Source organism: Plecotus auritus (genome assembly GCF_963455305.1).
Source record: "Plecotus auritus genome assembly, chromosome: 6".
NCBI classification, from domain to species: Eukaryota; Metazoa; Chordata; class Mammalia; order Chiroptera; family Vespertilionidae; genus Plecotus; species Plecotus auritus.
Window position 1 is genome coordinate 88,622,443 of NC_137773.1, and position 18,462 is coordinate 88,640,904.

At 54.4% G+C, this 18,462-nt stretch overlaps 2 protein-coding genes across 7 annotated transcripts in view; one reads left to right on the forward strand and one right to left on the reverse strand.

Annotated features, from left to right (window-relative positions):
* Nucleotides 1-7,417, reverse strand: part of COL5A3 (collagen type V alpha 3 chain) — a 37,259-nt gene extending 29,842 nt beyond the window's left edge. Inside the window, exons 1-8 of one of the 3 annotated variants that reach the window (XM_080674827.1) lie at nucleotides 7,174-7,417; nucleotides 3,520-3,681; nucleotides 3,236-3,425; nucleotides 3,005-3,161; nucleotides 2,171-2,275; nucleotides 1,743-1,895; nucleotides 561-674; nucleotides 317-463 (exon numbers count right to left, since the gene is read on the reverse strand). In XM_080674827.1, coding sequence (XP_080530953.1) covers nucleotides 317-463; nucleotides 561-674; nucleotides 1,743-1,895; nucleotides 2,171-2,275; nucleotides 3,005-3,161; nucleotides 3,236-3,425; nucleotides 3,520-3,681; nucleotides 7,174-7,261 — 1,116 coding nt within the window. In that variant the 5' untranslated portion in view covers nucleotides 7,262-7,417. Of the gene's footprint in view, nucleotides 1-316; nucleotides 464-560; nucleotides 675-1,742; nucleotides 1,896-2,170; nucleotides 2,276-3,004; nucleotides 3,162-3,235; nucleotides 3,426-3,519; nucleotides 3,682-3,815; nucleotides 3,870-6,780; nucleotides 7,002-7,173 lie in introns of those variants that run through there. The other 2 variants (XM_080674829.1, XM_080674828.1) reach the window with 2 other exon arrangements.
* On the forward strand, nucleotides 725-17,883 carry RDH8 (retinol dehydrogenase 8). Of its 4 annotated transcripts, XM_080674830.1 has the most exons (7): nucleotides 726-1,136; nucleotides 11,963-12,124; nucleotides 12,735-12,914; nucleotides 14,329-14,422; nucleotides 14,632-14,839; nucleotides 14,937-15,148; nucleotides 17,581-17,883. In XM_080674830.1, exons 1-7 carry the CDS (start codon nucleotides 881-883, stop codon nucleotides 17,582-17,584), a joined length of 1,116 nt encoding a protein of 371 aa, XP_080530956.1. In that variant the 5' UTR covers nucleotides 726-880; the 3' UTR covers nucleotides 17,585-17,883. The 4 variants fall into 4 exon arrangements, with proteins under 4 accessions (XP_080530957.1, XP_080530956.1, XP_080530959.1 ...); XM_080674831.1 differs by lacking the exon at nucleotides 17,581-17,883 and having other exon boundaries at nucleotides 725-1,136; nucleotides 14,656-14,839; nucleotides 14,937-15,959; XM_080674833.1 differs by lacking the exons at nucleotides 11,963-12,124; nucleotides 17,581-17,883 and having other exon boundaries at nucleotides 733-1,136; nucleotides 14,656-14,839; nucleotides 14,937-15,956.
* The last annotated feature ends 579 nt before the right edge of the window (nucleotides 17,884-18,462 follow it).

Genomic DNA, 18,462 nt, shown 5'->3' on the forward strand with positions numbered 1-18,462 from the left:
GCTGCCTCTCTGGCTCCCCCTATGGTCCACATGCTGCTCAGCAGCAGAGGAGCTGTTAAGACTCCAAATCAGATCTTGTTCCATCTCCAGTGGCTTCTCATCATGCTTAGTCGAAAAGTTGAATGAATCACCCCACCCACAGACCCATCTATTAGCACAATGTCTGTCACATTAACACAGTGCCTGTAGATAAATATTTGTCAACTCCACTGGGATGGTAGGAAGGCATTCCAGGCAAGATAAAAATAGGGCAAAAGAAAGAATGTGACCATGTGTGGTGGCGCCCCCTGCACCTAACCCAGTCTCCCAGACTCACAGGGAAGATGTGGAACTGAGTCTGCGATGGCTGTTCTGCTGCCCGGAAGTTGGGGCCCATGCTGGGGCCATCTCCTTCCTCATCCTCTCTGGCTAAATCAGTCTCCAGGGTCCCCAGTTCAGTTTCACTGTCAGGGTCCAGCCCCTCCTGAGGACATTAGGACAGACCAAAGTTTACCCCTGATCACCTGCCACCACCACTGCCCAGGGGCCTTCCCTTCCAGCCCCATCCACTTTCCACCAACCTCCAGGATGGTGACATTGCGGCCAATGGTCACCGTGGTGGCGATGACCAAGGGCGTGGGAGTCGAAGGCAGAGTTGGAGCTGTTGTCTCTGTCTTGGGGATGTCAGTAGAGGTCTGGAGAAGGGACACGGGAGTATCAGATTTAGGGTCAGGCCAATTAAGACAAAAAGGAGACAAAGGAGGAGTAGGCCCTGCCCCCCTCCCAGTCTGGGGAAGTGGGCATAAGAGGATTCCCAGAGAACATAAGAAGGGGGGAGGAGGGGGCCGTTAGAGACCAAGGTGTGCTGCCTGGACCAAGACAGCCAGCAGGGGGAGCTCTCATGTGTGGAGGAGGAGGGCTTAGCCTGGTGTCTGAAGCCTGGAAGACAGAGCCGGGCTGGCTCCAGAGCCCAATGATCAGGGTCAAGGTCCAGCACTCAGGGCCAGGCTCCCGGAAGCCTGTCCCACATGATCTCTCCCAAGGCGAGCTCCCATCAGCCAGCCAAGCCACAGTCAGTGAGGGAGCGGCAGCTCCTCTGGCCTGGACAGCTGCAGAGGAACTGGGTCAAGAGCACAAAGAAGACAGTGGGGGCCCAGGTAAGGGGCTGGGGCTGGGGCTGGGGCTGAGGAAGGGGCTAGAGGGAGAGGCAGCTACCCCGGGTGCCCCTGCTCTGGGCCTGAAATAATAAGTCTTTCTCCCCGCTAATACCGAAAGCACAGGTAGTACAACCAGTGACCCTGCCCTAACCAAGGACCCCAGCCAATGGCCTTCAGCAATGACCCCTGCCCTGTGACCCACCAACTATCAGTCTCTATCAGGGAAGTCAAATAGTGCTCCCAATTTCAATTAATGACTCCCCAATAAATAACCCTCACCAATGGCCCCAAACAGTCAACCCCAAGGAATGACACACTGATGAACCCCAGCTACCCTTAAACAGGACCCTCATCAAGATCCTTCTAATAATAAGGTTCTCGTCCTGATGTGGCCCCTCCCTCCAGCCCCCCGAACTTGGGGGCAGAGATGGAGAGCTCATAAGACAGAAACAGCACCCCCGCCCCACCACCCAGTGATCAGTCAGCTAAGGTAAATCAAAAGTCATGTGGGATTGGAGACTGAAAGCAGAGACCTTCATCAGCGGGAATCCGAAACCAGAAATCAGGCAGCCAACGATCAGAGGTGAGAGGTCAAAGGTCCCTTACCGGGTTCTCCAGGGAGCCAAGAGATGGATCCAGGGTCAAGGTCTCTTTGTTCTTCTTCTTCCTGCCCTTCCCCTTACGACCTCGCCCTTTTTTCTTCCCCTTTCCCTTCCTTTTCCGTTTGGGGGGAGGGCTTTCTGGCTCACCCTGGGGGACCTGGGAAGAAGATCCCAGTCAGATCCAGAGGCCATCCATGGAGGCCTCATCACTCAGGTCACTCGAGGCTATGTTAGCACACAGCCCACTCATCCTGTGTCTTGAAGCCAGGACTCATTCCGTTTTATGATCCCGGGTCAAGGTCACCCATGCCTATGATCTGTGTGAGGGCCAGAGTCACTCAGCCCCATGGATGGGGCTCAGAATTCACTCATTCCTGAGACCTGAAGCCAGGAATGACTCAGCCTGTGACCTAGGACAAGCCTGTCACTCACCCCTGAGGCTGTAGGGTCCAGGTGATCACAGCCAGGAAGGTAGCGCTCACAGGCCTGGAAGGCAGCCTGGGGATCGTTGCTTATCAGCAGCTCCTGAATATCTCCCTGGGGAGAGGGTGGGAGACAGGGAAGGAAGCCATAGGCTAACTCTGACACCCAATCCATGCATCGAGGCTTGGTGCTTCTCCACCCAGAGCACCCTGAGTATAAGGAGGGGGTGGCCCCCACCACAGCCCCAGTGACCCCTCGGTTCTTCAAAACTGAGAGAAGACAGATTCCACCAGGGTCACAGCAAATCACAACCGCAAACCACAGCCCACAGCATCCGTCCCAGCAGAGACACATTTGTTCCCTCGCTCTCGGGTGTCAGGTGACCTTCAAGGTACGGGGAGAAGGGGAACAACAGGATGGAGGAGGTTGCTGGCCTCCTGGAGGTGGCACACATCACAGTCACACGCAGCACAGTCACCAGCCACAGTCACCACACCAAAAACACGCCTGCCCCACGGCCACTCAACATCATGCCTTGCCAGCACCCAACATCATAACCACCCCGCACACAATCACACGCCACCACAAGGAGCACAGTCACGCATCACAGCCTTATCCTCCCACCACACGCCAAGCATGCGCATCACAAAGGATCGTTGCGTGGCTAGAACCTCAGTCACACACCACAAAGGTGCGCAGTGACGCACGGTGCTCCCTTCTCTCCGCCGCCTGGCAGGAAGTGGAAGCCGGACATCCCCTCCTCTAATCTCTTCTCCGGGTCAGGCTGTGGATAAAACTTCTGCCCGCCCTCTGCCTCGGTTTCCCCTATCATTGAACAGCTACCTCAAAAGTCTCCTCTCCGAGGTCCTGGCTCCCCAGCATCGTGAGTCCAGCTGTGCTGATGAATCGAGGCCCCTGACCCAACACAGGGGGCTGAGGTTCACAGTCAGCCACCAGGGTCACCATGCCGCCATCCACACTGACCGCCACGCGGTGCCACCTGCAGGGAGAAGTCTCAGTGGGGGGTGCTTCTCACCCCACCACTCTGTGGACCCTCCCTCTCCCTCTACTCACCTGCCATCCATGAGGTTGACCTGCTGGGGGAGGGGTCTAAAGGAGCCACCAAGGAGGCCCAGAGCTGGCCCCAGCGCCAGGCCCAGCTGCCGGGCACCATCCTCATCATAAACGGACAGAAGGACAGACTGGTTGGCTGGCTGGCCCCGCAGAGTGATCAGCACAGAGAAGTTCTCAGGAAAGTGTTCATCTGATGGGGGTACGGACGGAAAGGGGCAACTCAGATGACCTGGCAGTGACCCCTGCTCCCAGGATGACCCCCAGTCCCTCCCACACGGACTTACCTGGAAAGAGTTCCCACGTGGGGACACCGAGAGTGCTGGCTTTGCCCACCCTGAATGCCCGGTCGCCCTCTGGGGCCCTCTGGGGGCACAGGCCAGGCCCCTCAGGGACCCCAGCCTGGCCCCCCCGCACACCCAGAGCCTCCAGCACATCCACGGGGTCTGCTGCAGAAAGAAGCGGGGTGCATGGCAGTTAACATAAGCCCAGGACGCCATGTGAGTGGCTCAGGTTTGGGGACTCAGCTCCCCCCACACCGTGTTTATGGGTCAGGGAGAGGGAGCAGGTCTGGGACCCTCACCCGCCTTTCCAACCCACAGCTGTACCGGCCCCATTAGCCTGTTGACTCCTGTTTTGTTGTGTTTTTTCCCCTTGGTTTTGGTGAGAGAAAAAACACTGACCTAGTTCTGGGATGAATCAAAGCTTCCTGGCCTGAGCCCCAGAGCCAGACTGTCCCCCTCTCCGCACTCCCCCGCACCAGCTCCCTGGGGCTGCTTCCAGGCCTGGAGCCCCCTTGCCAGGGGAAACCCACTTGGAGAGGATGGGCCCTCTTGCGTGTTCCTTCCCCACCTCCTCCCTCTGACCTCTTCCTTTGACCACCACTTCCTATGAACTGCTCCCTCTGACCACCACCTCTCCTGACCGCTTCCTTCTGACCTCCTCCTCAACCACCATTACCCATGATCTCCTCCCTGGGACCACTCTTTCTCTGGCCATCCCCTCCGACCGCCTCCCTCTGCCTATCCCAGTCATCTGATCTGTGACCTCCCCATTTCATCTCCCTCTTTGTCTTCATGATGAACACCTCTCTGATAACCTCCTGACCTCCTCCCTCTGACCTGCTCCCTCTCACCCCAGCAAAGGAAGGAACTGGTCTGGCCCAATCAAAGCCTAATCCAAGCAGTTCTACCAGCCCCACCCCTTGCAGCCCAGGCTGGCCAGCAATAAGTGGAACCACATGGCTTGGGCAGGAGTGGGCGGGGGCTATCCCTGGCCCAAAGCCCCTGCCCAATCTCCCCTCCTCTCCACCCCCAGCAGACGTCCCACTGACCCCCTGACCCAGCCTCTTGGCAGAAGTCAGATTCTACTGGATCTGCCCATGACCTCACCTTGGGGGGCGGGGGGCCTCTTCTGACCTCACCATTGGGAACCAGGAGAGGGGCCCAGAGTTGAGGGAAATAGGGGCTTGGATGAGGGACCCCATTCCAGCTTCCCCTGGGTCAGACTCATCATTCTCTAGACTCAGTAGCGCCTGTTTCAGCCTCAGCTCCCTCTTACCCCCAACTTCCTTCTGCTCTTTTTTTTTTTTTTTTTTTTTTAATGTCTTCTCTCCCCCACCCCGCCCTCTCTCTGTCCCACTTTCTGTCTCGGTCTTTCCAGGTCTCTCTCCGAGTCCAGCTCAGAATCAGTCTCTCTCGCTCTCTCTCTCTCTCTCTCTCTCTCTCTCTCTCCCTCTCTTCCCCCCCCCCCAACTCCCCATCCTGCTACCATCATCAGCCCCATCTCTAATTGCCTGTTCTGTGGCTGGGCTGTCATTAAGAGGTATTTGGGTTACAGACCCCTGGGGCTAAGATCTGGGCTCCCAGGCTCTGCTAACCACAAGGGTCACTCCCTCGTGCAATGACCATCCCAGCTGCCCCCTCTCCAGGCTGGGGCCCAGGGGAGGGCTGAGATCCAGCATCTCGGTGTGGCTCTCCCAGGCTCTCCCCTCATCCAAACCTCAGTGTCTATGCAGTGGGAAAAATCTCCTCTCTACCAACTGCCCATTCATGTTTAAAAAGTCCTTCCCAGCATCTAACCCAAATGCCTCTTGCTTCAATCTTGTGTCCCTTCTGAAATGACCTTTCAGAAACTGACTTCCCTTTCTTTTCATGGCTGGCTTTGTGACAAGAAGACACACAAGAGGCATTGAGTCTTGCCTGCAGGGTCAGGGGGTGGGGGCCTGTCAAGGACCCAGCCCACCCTTCCCCCACAGACTCTCCCCTGTGGTGGTCAGGGCCCCAGGGGGATGTTGGGTGAGGTCTAGGATGTGGAGGGAGGCAGGCTGGGACATGGCTGGGATACCCTCAGAAGTGTAGGGAATCATAGGTGTGAGTGTCTGTGCAATGTGTGTATGTGCTACTGTGCACGTGCATGAGACTGTGCATGTGTGTGACATTCATGGAGCAGGGAATGGCTGAGTGTGATCTGCGGTGTCAATGGGTGTGAGTATGTGGCCTGTGATGGAAAGATTAGGTCCAGTTCTTTGACTTGTGGCGGTGAAGTCTCACAGGTGATCTGTGATTGTGTTTAGACTCCAGTTGGGGGTCTGTGGTAATATCTGAAAGTGTCGCCAAGCCAACATGTGGGTGACTGGTTGTGAATGTTGACCATGTTGTATGGATGCCAGTGGGAGCATATGTGAGAGTTTAAAAGTGTAGGAGGGTGACAAAAGCTGTGACCATGTGGCGGGTGGCTGATGGGGCTGCCTAAGTGTGGGCACCGGTGTTTAACATTCCGGGTGTCCCAGGGGCTTGCATTCTGAATAATTGCCCGAGATTGAACGCTAGTGTGGATGAGTGAGCGTGGGAATGGGGCATAGGCCAATCTGGGATTATCCACGTGAGCAGACACCTCCCTGAACTTCAGAGAAAATGGTGTGTGTGTGTGTGTGTGTGTGTGTGTGTGTGTGTGTGTGTGTGTTGGGGGGCTGAGTTTATCTTAGGGAGGTGTTTCCAAGAGGGCCTGCCTGGAGTCTCTCAGACCAGGGAAGCCCTCTCAATCATCACTTGAGGGACCAAAATCTTCCCAACCCCCAGGTGCCCCGCACCGGGAACCCTGCTTGGGGCAGGGGGGGAGGTGGCACCCAGCCAGAGGAGCGCAGCTGGGCGTGCGTCAGCGCTGACTCACCCGTCCGGCGGCCCCCGGGACCCTTCGGAGGGGGGAGGGCCTCCTGAGAAATTCCTCGGGGGGGAAAAACACCCTAGGCCCGCTCAGGGTGGGGAGCAACTTCCACTCCAGCCCCCGCCCGAGCTCCGCCCCGCCCCGCCCCCCGCCCCGCCCCGCCTCGCCCCTCACCGCGGCCCTCCCAGGGCCCTGTCCGTGGTGCTGATCCCGGCTCTTGGGAGCTCGGCGTGGGGGGAGGGGGAAGGGGATTGGGGAGGAGGTGGGAGCGCTCCAATCGGGGGACAGAGGAAGAAGAGGGAGAGTAGGGTGAAGGCATTTGGGAAGACGCAAAGGGAAGTCTGAATCTCCTATTAGCCCCCTCCCATACTCGCCCCACTCACCATCACTCTTAGAATCATCCGCTTATGTCCTCATGGGCAATTATTTACTATCACACACTCGCTTCAGGGATCAGCCCGTCACCCACATCCATACAATCAACTCTCACTCTCAAGCACACACACAGTTTCCCTCCAAGTGGCCAGGCACCCATTGCTACACACAGCATACGCACACACATAAATGCATCCATTCCCATGCACCCACCAGCAAACATGGTCCCTCGTTTCCCCGCCCCCTGCCCAGCTGTCACACCCACAAATCGCCCAGAGCTGGACAGTCGCACACGGTGGCCACGCGCAAAGAGCACGCCTCCCCCTTCCCGACTCCACCCCGTCTTGGGGCGCCTCGCTGGATTCTGCACTCCGTGTCCTATGCCCTCCCTCCGGGCTCACCCGCCTGTGTCCAGGGCAGAAGCTGCTGCGAGGCCAGGAGCAGGCAGAGGCCGGCCCACGGCTGGCCTAGGCCCCGGCGACTCCCCATCCCGGCGGGGCCCACACCCAAGGTCGGGGACCGGCCGGGGCGGCTGCGGGGAGTGGCGACTCCACGGGCTCCGTGCACGCACTGGCGGCGGCCAGCTCCACTCGGGATCAGCAGGAGACTGCCCGAGACCCCGCCCTGGCCTCGCCCTGCACTCCAGCGCCGGGCCAGGCGGGACCCGCGAGAAGGGAGGTGACTGACAGCTGGTGGGGGGAGTTTGGAAAGTTTGTGCTGAGCGCTGATTGGGTGGAGCCTGGGCCGGCGCTGGGCCCTGCTTGCCCCGCCGCACTCTGGAGGAGGAGGAAGGTCACTGGCACCCAGCCTTAGAATTCAGGGTTCCAGGCTTACCCCAAACCCTTTCCTCCTAACAGGCCCCTCAAAGGAGATCTTAGCCTCATTCAAACTTCAGCCTCCATCCAGGCCCTGGTATTAGGGGGTACAGCTTTATACCAAGTTCTTTCTGTGCCACGGAGGGTCCCTAAATGGAATCTCAGCCTCCCACCAAACTCTTACCCACCTGCCTTACCCCAATCGCTTAGCCCCACCCAAGAGGTACTGCCTCACCCCAACACCTTCCCTTCAGGTTCCTAAACAAGGGATCCTCTTCCCACCTTAAACCTCACCCCAGATTCTACAATGACACTCTCAGACTTGCCCCAAACCTTCATCTATCCTCCCACATTCCAGAATTAGATGTCCCGGCCCCCTCCCCAACCTCACCATAGATTCCCAAGCACAGGTCTTGATTTCCTCCAAACTCTTAATCTTCAAATAAAGGGTCCCACCTCCATCCCTAGCCCTCCTCTGCCCAACTCAGGTCCCCAAATGGATGCTCTACCCCCAATTCCAAATCTGCACACATACCCCCATTAAATGTGGGTGTCTGACTATACCCCAAAACAGAGCACTGCCACAGGGAGGAGCGGTTCCCTGCCATTTCTGGGGTGAGGCAGAGCCCCCCTCATCCTACTGGGACCCCCCAGTGTGAAGAGGCCCCAGGGGGTCAGGTGGAGCTGTCTGTGCAACTGAACAAGAGCAGACCTGTGGGATCTGAGAAAGCTTCCGCAGGGAGGAACCCAGGGGGCGGGCGTGGCCTGGGCCCTGAGCTCCCCCCTCACCACCAAGAAAGAGAAGCCAGCAGTGCCTCCCTCCCAGCCTCTGGCTCCTCAGACAAAGCGTCTCTGTGTCCCTGGAGAGGAGGGGGTGGGGGCCCATGTGGCCTGAGGGGAAGATGGGGGCTCCCAGGGTAGGGGCAGCAGGGGGAATCTCCTCAAGCTGCTCCTCCTCCCTCCCCAGGGACTTCTGAGGCTGAGCCTCTCAAAGTTTCTGCGCTGCCTTGCCCTGCCTTGCTGGGAAGTTTCTGCTGTTTCTAACGGCATCTTCTGACATTCCTGTGCACATCTGAAAGGACCCCACTGAGACCATGCTCTCTGCCACCTCCTCTCCCTCTCTCCCTCCAATCAGAGACTCTTTGCCCAGAATAGAGACAGCAGGAGAATCCCCCAGCTCCCTAAAACTCCCTCCACCCCGAATAATGTACAATCATAATAAAAAGCCCCCAGGTATGAGTGTAGCAGTGAGGAGAAGAAATTTTTACAGATAACAGAAAGGGGGTGTGTTGGGGTTAAGGAATTCCCCCCAGTGCCTGGCCTGGGTCAGCTCAGAATCAGGGCCTCGTGGGGACCCTTCACCCTGCAGGCGGTCCGTTCTGAGGATGTTTAGGGAGATGGGAGGCAGGAGGCAGGTGCTGGCCAGCAGAGGTCATGCGTCCAGGGAGGGATCAACATGGCCGACCTTCCCCGGACTGTACTGATCTCAGGCTGCTCATCCGGAATCGGCCTGGAGCTCGCAGTGCAGCTGGCTCATGACTCCAGGCAGCGCTACCAGGGTAAGGGGCCCAGGGCAGGGCAGAGAGGGGCAGGGATGGGCATGGCCTCCAGGACCCTCAGCCCCCTTGGCACTGTTTCCACCAGCCCTTCCCTTCCAGCTGCATTTGTGGGCTTGGGGAGACCCGGGACCTGTGGAGGCCCCTTCCCATCTCTCCTTGGGAATCAACCCCCCATCCAATGAACATTTCTTGAACACCTACTGGATGCCAGGCACTGTTCTAGGTGCTGGAAATACAGCTGTGAACAAAACAGACCCTGATTAGTGGTGTAGTGGGGGAGGGGAAGGAGGACAGACAATAAGCAGATTTTAAATTTTTATAATATGTTGAGTGCTAATGAGTGCTAAGAAGCAAAGGGGATGTGGTGGGCGGGTGATAGTTTTAGGAGGGCTGATCAGGGAGGTTTCACTCAGGCGGTCCCTAGGACTCCCCTTCCCCAGCCCTCCCCCTCCCCAGATTACTGCTCCAAGATAAGCCTCTTAAGTGAACCTGACCTTGAGGATTCAAGGGGTCCTAGAGGACTTGGCTTCCTGCAATTCTGGAGTCAACTGCCCCAGTCTGCACCCCACCCATGGAGACCTCTGGCCCAGAGCAGGCCTGAGTCAAAGTGGACAGAGGGCTATTACTTAAGAGGAGGCTGCAGGGGTGAGGGCATTGTCCCAGCTGGCTTCTCCCCAGCCCTCTCTCCACCCTCTGTCTTAGACGCAAGCACAGCTCGGATGTGACCGTCTGAATGACAGCACGCAGGACAGCCACTGGGCCGCGTGTGTCTCTGGCAGTCAGAGGAGTGCATGAAGCTGCTGAAGGATACATTTATTGAGCGCTTACAATGTGCCAGGCTAAGGGTTTTGCATCTAGTTAGAAATTTAATCCGAACAGCACCCCTCTGAGGTGTTCCCTGTCATTTGACCCATCTTAGAAATAAGGGAAGCGCTGGCCAGGTAGCTCAGTTGGTTATAGTGTCATCCAGATACGCCAAGTTTTGGGGTTCAATCCCAAATCAAGGCACATACAAGAGTCAACCAATGGATGCATGGATAATTAGAGCAATGGATCTCTCTCTCTCCCTAAAATCAATTTTTTAAAAGAAAATAGATGAGGAAACTGAGGCACAGGCTGCCAAAGGTTCTTGCCCAAGTCACCCAGCTGCAAAGTGGCAGAGCCTGGACTGAACCCAGGCAGCCTAGCCCTGGGACCATACTTGTCACTATACTGCATGTAGATGCATGTGGCCCCATTCATCTGTGCAGCACCGTGAATCCCACAGGCCCACAGGCAATGTGCAAATGCCCCCTAGGAGTATGCATGTGTGATTGTGGGTGCACGCATAGGGGGCGTGCTCACATACAGGCATGTGAGCTCAGCACTCTGATAAAACCAGGTTCAAATCTCAGTTTTAACGCTAACTAGGGTTGGGACAGACAGGAAATGTCACCTTCTTGAGCCTTAGTTTGTTAATCTATATGATGGGGATAACTTTACCTACCTGTTCTGGTTACCATTGCTAAATAATAAATCAAAATTTATGGTGTAGCCCTAGCTGGTTTAGCTCAGTGAATAGAGCATCGGCCTGTGGACCCAAGGGTCCTGGGTTCAATTCCAGTCAAGGGCATGTACCTTGGTTGTGGGCTCCTCCCCAGCCCAGGCCCTTGTTGGGGCTCATGCAGAAGGCAACCAATTGGTGTGTTTCTCTCACATCAATGTTTCTCTCTGTCTTTCCCTCTCTCTCCCACTCTCCCTAAAAATCAATGGAAAAATATCCTCGGGTGAGGATTAAAAAAAAAAACTTATGGTGTAAAAAACTATCATCATTTATCTCACCGTTTACAAAGGCCATGAACTCAGAAGGGCTCAGCTGGGTGGTTCTGATTCAGGGTCAAAGGCTACAGCTAGAACAGAGGAGGCTGGAATATGTCAGGGTTCAGACAAGCATCTCCCTCTCAGGAATCTCAGGGCTTCTGCATGTGGTCTCTCTGCCTGGGCCAGCTTGAGTTTCCTCCCAACCTGGTGAGCTCGGGACAGCTGGGCTGCTACAGGGTGGCTGAAGGCATCAAGAGTGAGTGCTCCAGCAAACAAGGCAGAGATTGCGGCACCTTTTCTGGCCTCATCTCAGAAGCCACACAATGTCACTAGCACCATAGTCTACTGGTTCACAGCTAGTCACAAGATTCAAAGAGAGTAAAAGAGAGTTCATGCTTGATGGGGGAGCAGCAAGGTTCTAACAAGCTTATGCAATGAAAGATGTCATGGCCATCTTTGGGAAAATGTTAGTGACCTGATCACAGGGTTCCTGTGAGGATGCGAGATGGTGCTTATAACAGTGTTTAGCACCATGTCTGAAACATAGTAGGTATTCAAAAGTTGCAACTCATGCTGATGATGTAAATGTGTATATCATAGCTGCATGAGCACACAGCACATATGTTGACCCTAGGTGTATATGCATTTCTCCTCAAGGCAATCTGTTTTATAGTTATTTTATTGTCTGGCCTACTAGGCTGTAAATTCCATGAAGGCACAGACTTTATCTTATTTTATGCAAGAGTGTCAACACCTAGAATAGGACATGGTATATAGTAGATGCTCAATAAACATGATGGATGGATGGATGGATGGATGGATGGATGGATGGATGGATGGATAAGCATGTAAAGATATGTACATAAGTGTGAATCTGTGGATGTGTGGTGAATGTAGGTGTGCAAGTCTGTGGGTCTCCATCCCTCTGTGACTGCTCAGGCAAGACCACAGAAACGTGCAAGTCCATACATAGGAGAAAGGAGGCAGTACCTGCCCCAACTGTTTTCTGTCCCCAGTGGTGGCCACCATGAGAGATCTGGGAAAGAAGGGGACACTGGAGGCAGCTGCCGGGGAGGCTCTGGGTCAGACCCTCACTGTGGCCCAGCTGGACGTGTGCAGTGATGAGTCAGTGGCCCAATGTCTCCGCTGCATCCAGGGAGGAGAAGTGGACGTGCTGGGTGAGACTGAAAAATCCCTGAGGTCACTCGCCCCCTTCCTGGCCTAAGCACAGATCCTCACCACAGCAAGGCCCTTCCGTGTCTGGGCACCAGCTCTTTTGCTTCATCAGTATTCTCTCGCCATGAACAGAAGAGGTAGACCAGTTGGCCAAAAGCCCAAGGCTTAATAAGAATACAGGAAATAAAATGAAATCTGAGGTCAGAGAGATTTTACTTAAGAAAACTTCTCACACATGGAGAAAATCATATGTGGTTTGATGAATCATTTGGGGAAGGGAGCACGATGAAGAAGCAACTCATGATTCCTTAACAACGTCTAAGGAGGGTGGGTATGGCTGTTTTGATGTAATTGGGGTCAGAGTTAAATTGCTCATTCATTAAAGTGGAGGTTGTTCCCGGCAGCCTTTCCCCTCCCTGGGTTCAGGATCCCCTCTAACAAATGTTGAATTATATGTAAAGATTATCAAGGCTCCACATTTGTCCACCCAATATACCCTGGACTGACCTGGATTCGGAGTGGGCAGATGAGGTGACTCAGGGAGTGTCCCCTGAGGAGTGACACTGGAAGGGTTGGGGGACTTCAGAGTAACCTTCAGCATCTCCCCCTTAGTGAATAATGCTGGCGTGGGCCTGGTGGGACCCCTGGAGGGGCTCAGTCTAGCTACCATGCAGAAAGTCTTTGATACCAACTTTTTCGGAGCTGTCCGTCTGGTCAAAGCTGTGCTTCCTGGCATGAAGAGAAGGCGACAGGGCCACATTGTGGTGGTCAGCAGTGTCATGGGGCTGCAGGGTAAGCTCTGGGACCCACCCCTGGGAAGTTCCCCAGTGTCTGACCTGCCTTAGCTGGAAGGATGGAAAATAGGTGTTAGGTCATATTCCAAATGAGCCTAAGTTGAGAAGGATTCTGAAGCTCAGAAGGGAAAATTCTGGGAAAGATTAACTATGGTGCAGGTCTAGGCAGTGGTGGTATAGATGCTGCCAATGGCCATCTAGATCCCAGCACCATCCCCACTTCCGAACACCACCAAAAATCTCTCCCAACCATCCCCAACACACACACACACACACACACACACACACACACACACCCCAGAACTCCTCCTGAGATCCTCCTTGACAAACATTCACCACCAGGCCACAGAGAGGTCTAGATATGGGATGCTAAAGTTCCTCAGAAAAGAGAGCAGTGATTGACTAGTGACATCTGCTATGGGCCTGCAATGGAAGCCACCTACTTGCCATCCATGCTCTTGGGTTTCTCCTCCTCGAACCCCTCTTGACTCCCTTCCTTCCCTGGACGTTTCCTCAGATCTGCCCCTCTCCTCAGCTGTCCCCTAGAGCAGTGGTCGACAAACTGTGGCTCGTGAGCCACATGCGGATCTTTGGCCCCTTGAGTGTGGCTCTTCCACAAAATACCACGGCCTGGGTGAGTCTATTTTGAAGAAGTGGTGTTAGAAGAAGTTTAAGTTTAAAAAATTTGGCTCTCAAAAGAAATTTCAGTCGTCGTACTGTTGATATTTGGCTCTGTTGACTAATGAGTTTGCCGACCACTGGCCTAGAGAACCCACCCTATTCATTATCCTGCCGCAGGGAAGCTGCATTTACTTCGCTCAGCCCTTTGGCCCCTCATCCGGCTACATTTACTGCTCAAAAGGACTCAGGGCCCTGGGATCCCAGACACAAGTGGCCCCAGGGGTTTAGAGCAGGGGTCCTCAAACTTTTTAAACAGGGGGCCAGTTCACTGTCCCTCAGACCGTTGGAGGGCCGCACTATAGTTTAAAAAAACAACTATGAACAAATTCCTATGCGCACTGTGGGCCCGGGACCAGTCGGCTGCTAAGCAGGACAGGCAGCGGCACCCAACGGGCCGGATAAATGTCCTCGGTGGGCAACACGTGGCCAGCGGGCCGTAGTTTGAGGACACCTGGGTTAGAGGATGGAGGGAAGTCAGAGAGTTTCCTGGGCTGAGGGCAGAGGGAGCAGGGCTGGGAAGAAGTGGCACCTGGCATCCCAGGACAGCCTCCACCTGGCCCCATATGCTCCCATTACACAATACCATACACCCATGACGTTGCGCCCCCCCCCCATAGCTCCTCATTCCAACCCCCAAACTCTCTTCGTCTGTCTCCCAAAGACCCCTTCCCTCTGGACCCACAAAACCCATCACCCAGACCCCAAGGGTCACCTTCCTCCATCCCTCTCAGGTGTCGTGTTCAATGACGTCTACGCAGCCTCCAAGTTTGCCCTGGAAGGGTTCTTCGAGAGTCTGGCCATCCAGCTGCTCCAGTTCAACATCTTGTGAGGCGGGCCCTTGGGCGAGGAGGGGAAAGGGGAAAGGGAGAGGGAGGGAGAGGGGAAGGGGAGGGTGGGGAGGGGCAGACAAGGAAAAGGGGGTAACGAGGAGATGGGGGCAGGGAGAGATGAAATAATGATGGGGGAAATGAGGGGTGAGAAGGGAAGAGGGACAGTAATGAGCAAATGGGGCTGAGAGTGTGTTGGGGCACCAGACCCCTCCCCTGCCCTGTCCCCAGCATCTCCCTGGTGGAACCCGGCCCCGTGGGCACGGCCTTTGAGGGGAAGCTGCTGGAGCAGGTTTCCACCGCCCAGTTCCCAGGCGCCGACCCCGACACCCTGCACTACTTCCGGGACCTCTACCTCCCAGCGTCCCGGGAGCTCTTTCGCTCTTTGGGGCAGAGCCCCCAGGACGTGGCCCAGGTGAGTAGGGGACTCCAAGACATGGTGTAGGTATGTAGGGGGCCCTCCCTACAGAACTGTCGTCCCTGGTCCCCGAGCTCAGGGCTCCACCCCACAGATTATTGTCAAGGTCATCAGCTCGGCCAGACCACCCCTGCGCAGACAGACCAACGCCCGCTACTCCGCCCTGACTGCGCTCAAGGCCGCGGACCCCTCCGGCCGCCTGTACGTGCGATCGGCCCACCGCCTGCTCTTCCGCTGGCCGCGCCTCCTCAGCCGGGGCCTCCGCTGCCTGGCCTGCGGCTGCTTCCCCACTCGGGTACGGCCTGGGTGAGCATCGCCCAACCCTGCCGACTCCTGAACAGCCAGATCAGAGGCCATGCAGGCCATTCACTCATTCATTCATTCACTCACTCATTCATTCACTCATTCATTCATTCACTCACTCACGCATTCATTCAGCAAATTGAGCCTCCAGGCACCCTCCTGGTCAAGGCTGGGGCAGAGAGGAGGAACCTAGGACCCTGGGCTGAGGAATCCAGAGCAGGGAGCTGGTGTTGCATCTGGGAAGGCCAGGGGGGCTTCCTGGAGGAAGGAGCATTGTCCATGGACATTGAAGGGTGAGACAGGCTGTCTCTCAGCATTTCATTATCTTGGGCCTGGGAATACAGGAATGATCCAAACACCTCCATCACCCCCCACCCCCAATACACACATGCATAGAGCTGGGTTCACTAGGGGGTCTCCAGACTTTTCTGGTCACACACACTCCATCAACAGAATGTGTTTGTGCACACACCAGCAATGCACATATACTTTTCATCAAATATAGATTTGTAACCACTAACAATCTCTATATTAAATATTTAATAAAGCTCAATTTCTCATGTCTAAATAAAAAATTAAAAAGCAATAGGGTCCGTTTCACACCCGTTAGAATGCCTAATATCAACAACAAAAAACGAAACAGAAAATAACAAGGGCTGTAAGGATGGAGAGAAAGTGGAACCCTTGTGCATTGTTGGTGAGAATGTAAAATAGTGTCGCCTCTATGGATAACAGTGTGGCAGCTCCCTGAAGACTGAAAAATTATTATATGACCCAGCAATTTCATATCTGGGTGTATGTTTGCACACCCACGTTCAGAGCAGCATGACTCAAACCAGCAACTCAAATGTCCATCAGTGGATGAATGGATAAACAAATGTGGCCGATCCATACAATGAAATGTTATTCAAACTTACAAAGGAAATAAGTTGACATATGTATGCCATGGACATTATGCTAAGTGAAATAAGCCTTCACAAAAAGACAAATACTGTAGGATTCCAATTATATGAGGTCCCTAAGGTAGGCAAATTCATAGAGACAGAAAGTAGAACGGTGGATGCCAGGGGCTGGAAGGAGGGGGATGGGGAGTTGGTGTTTAATGGGGAAAGAACTTCAATTTTGCAAGATGAAGAGTTCAGGAGATGGATAATGGTCATAGTTACATGACAATGTGTACTTAACACTAATGAACTGTACACTTAAAAACATTAAGATGGGCCCTGGCTGGTGTTCTCAGTGGTTAGAGCGTCAGTCAAGGGCACGTACCCATCTGGGCGTGTGTAGGAGGCAACCAGTGGATGTATCTCTCTCACATCAATGTTTCCCCCCTCTCCCCACCCCCACCCTTCTACTCTCTCCAAAGAGCAATGAGAAAAATACCCTCAGGTGAGAATTAACAAAACAAAACAAAAATGCTAAGATGGTAAATGTTGTGTTATGTATCTTTTTACCACAGTTAAAATTATTTTACAAGTGATAGGGGTCCCACCTGAGTCCCCAACAAATGACCCCAAGTTTCTTGGCCTTCCTCTGGAGAATTTGGAAGCAAACGGACTCTGGGTGTAACTGCTGGCTCTGCCTCTTTTTCACTGGGTGGCTGTGGGCCGCTGACTCCCTGGCCTCATCTTCTATGAAGCAGGGTTCGCAGCGACGGGGCTGAACCGACAGGACAGGCCCCTGCACTGTTCCGCTTCACTTGGAGTTTTTGCTGTGGCTCAGGGTCAGCTACCACCGTGGAATGCCAATCTCCAGGCAACGTTTTTTTCATTCATGTTTGCTCTGCAGCCTCCTCAGATGGAGACACTCAGAACCTCCCCAGTTCATAAATGAAGAATCGGAGGTTGTCAGGAGCAGAGGAGAGGGATAGGAGTCAGGTCTAGGGCCGCCCAACTCCGTTTCTGCTGGTCTTCAGGGGTCTCTAGTGACCTGGAAAAAGGGAAACTGAGCCTGGGGCCCTGGGAAGAGATGTCTGAGAGATGGGGGGGGGGGGGTGCTTAGTATGTTTTATCAAATTAAATTCTCTCTCCTATTCCTTATTGGATTTTTGGGATGATGTTGTAATACCTTTAAAAGAATATATGAAATTAGATAGTGGGGACGGTTGCACAAACTTGTGAATATACAAAAATCCACTGATTCTGCACTTTAAAATGGCAAACTTTATGGTATGTGAATTACATCTCAATTTAGAAATTAATTTTTAAAAGGTTATATAAAGCGCACAGATGCAGGTGGTCTTTGGATTGCCCCAGGAGGCTCACCCCAGGAGTACATCAACCACTCTCCTCCACCTTTGGCTCCCGGTAGGAGATCAGAGGGTGGGGGGAGAAAGACCAGCGCTCTCCATGGGGTCTCTCTGGAGCCACAGAATCTCTCCATCTAAGGCTCAGCGCCAGCTTCGGAGAACCACCCCCTCCCTTTGCCCCTTTCAGCTAAAGATGCTGATGGGACCCACAGCTGCCAGCAGAGGGCACTGCGCCAGCCGCCACAGGACTCCCTGCCCCTGCCCTCAGGACTCCCCATGGACCCACCTGAGTGTGCTGTCTTTCCCACCCAGGATCCCGGCTGACGTCACACATGTGCGTTAGACAGCAGAGGAGCGAAAGGCACACTCACTAGACCACCAACAGAACATTACCGACTTTCGCTGCCTGCCTTCCCCCCAAGGTCTCCAACTGTCCTGAATTTTATGTCCAACATTTCCTTGCTTCCTAAAATCTCCTTTAACTGAATTATCTTAAAAGACAAATTGCTCTTCTTGTCAACAAGGAAAAGCCATCAGAGTCACCATAAGTGAAGCCGAACTGGATATTCATTTGTGGGTGGGGCACACAGTAACCCAAACCCCCTACTCACAGACTTGCTGTGCGAAAAAACACCAGCTTCTTTCCCAGCTTCTCTTGCAGCTAGATGGTGAGCGTGCAAGCCCGCTTCCACTCGGCAGATGCATATGGTTTAGAATGGAGAGGCGGCCCCGGAGAAGGCAGGATCCGAAGAACACGTGGCCGAGGAGGCAGGAGCCGTGTGGCCAGGCTTGACAGCAAAACGTAGAGCTGCCGGCTGGTTTCAGGGGCGATGATTTAAGCTGTGGCCTTAGCTGCTGCCCTGCACCCCCACTTTGTTCCTTTTCTTTTTTCTATCCTTACCCAAGGATACGTTTTATTTATTTTAGAGAGAGAGGAAGGGAGAGAGAAACATCGAGGTGAGCTAGAAACATCCATCGATTGCCTCCCGTACATGCCGTGGATCAAACCCATAACCTAGCTATGTGCTCTGACCGGGAATTGAACCTGCAACCTTTTGGTGTACAGGAT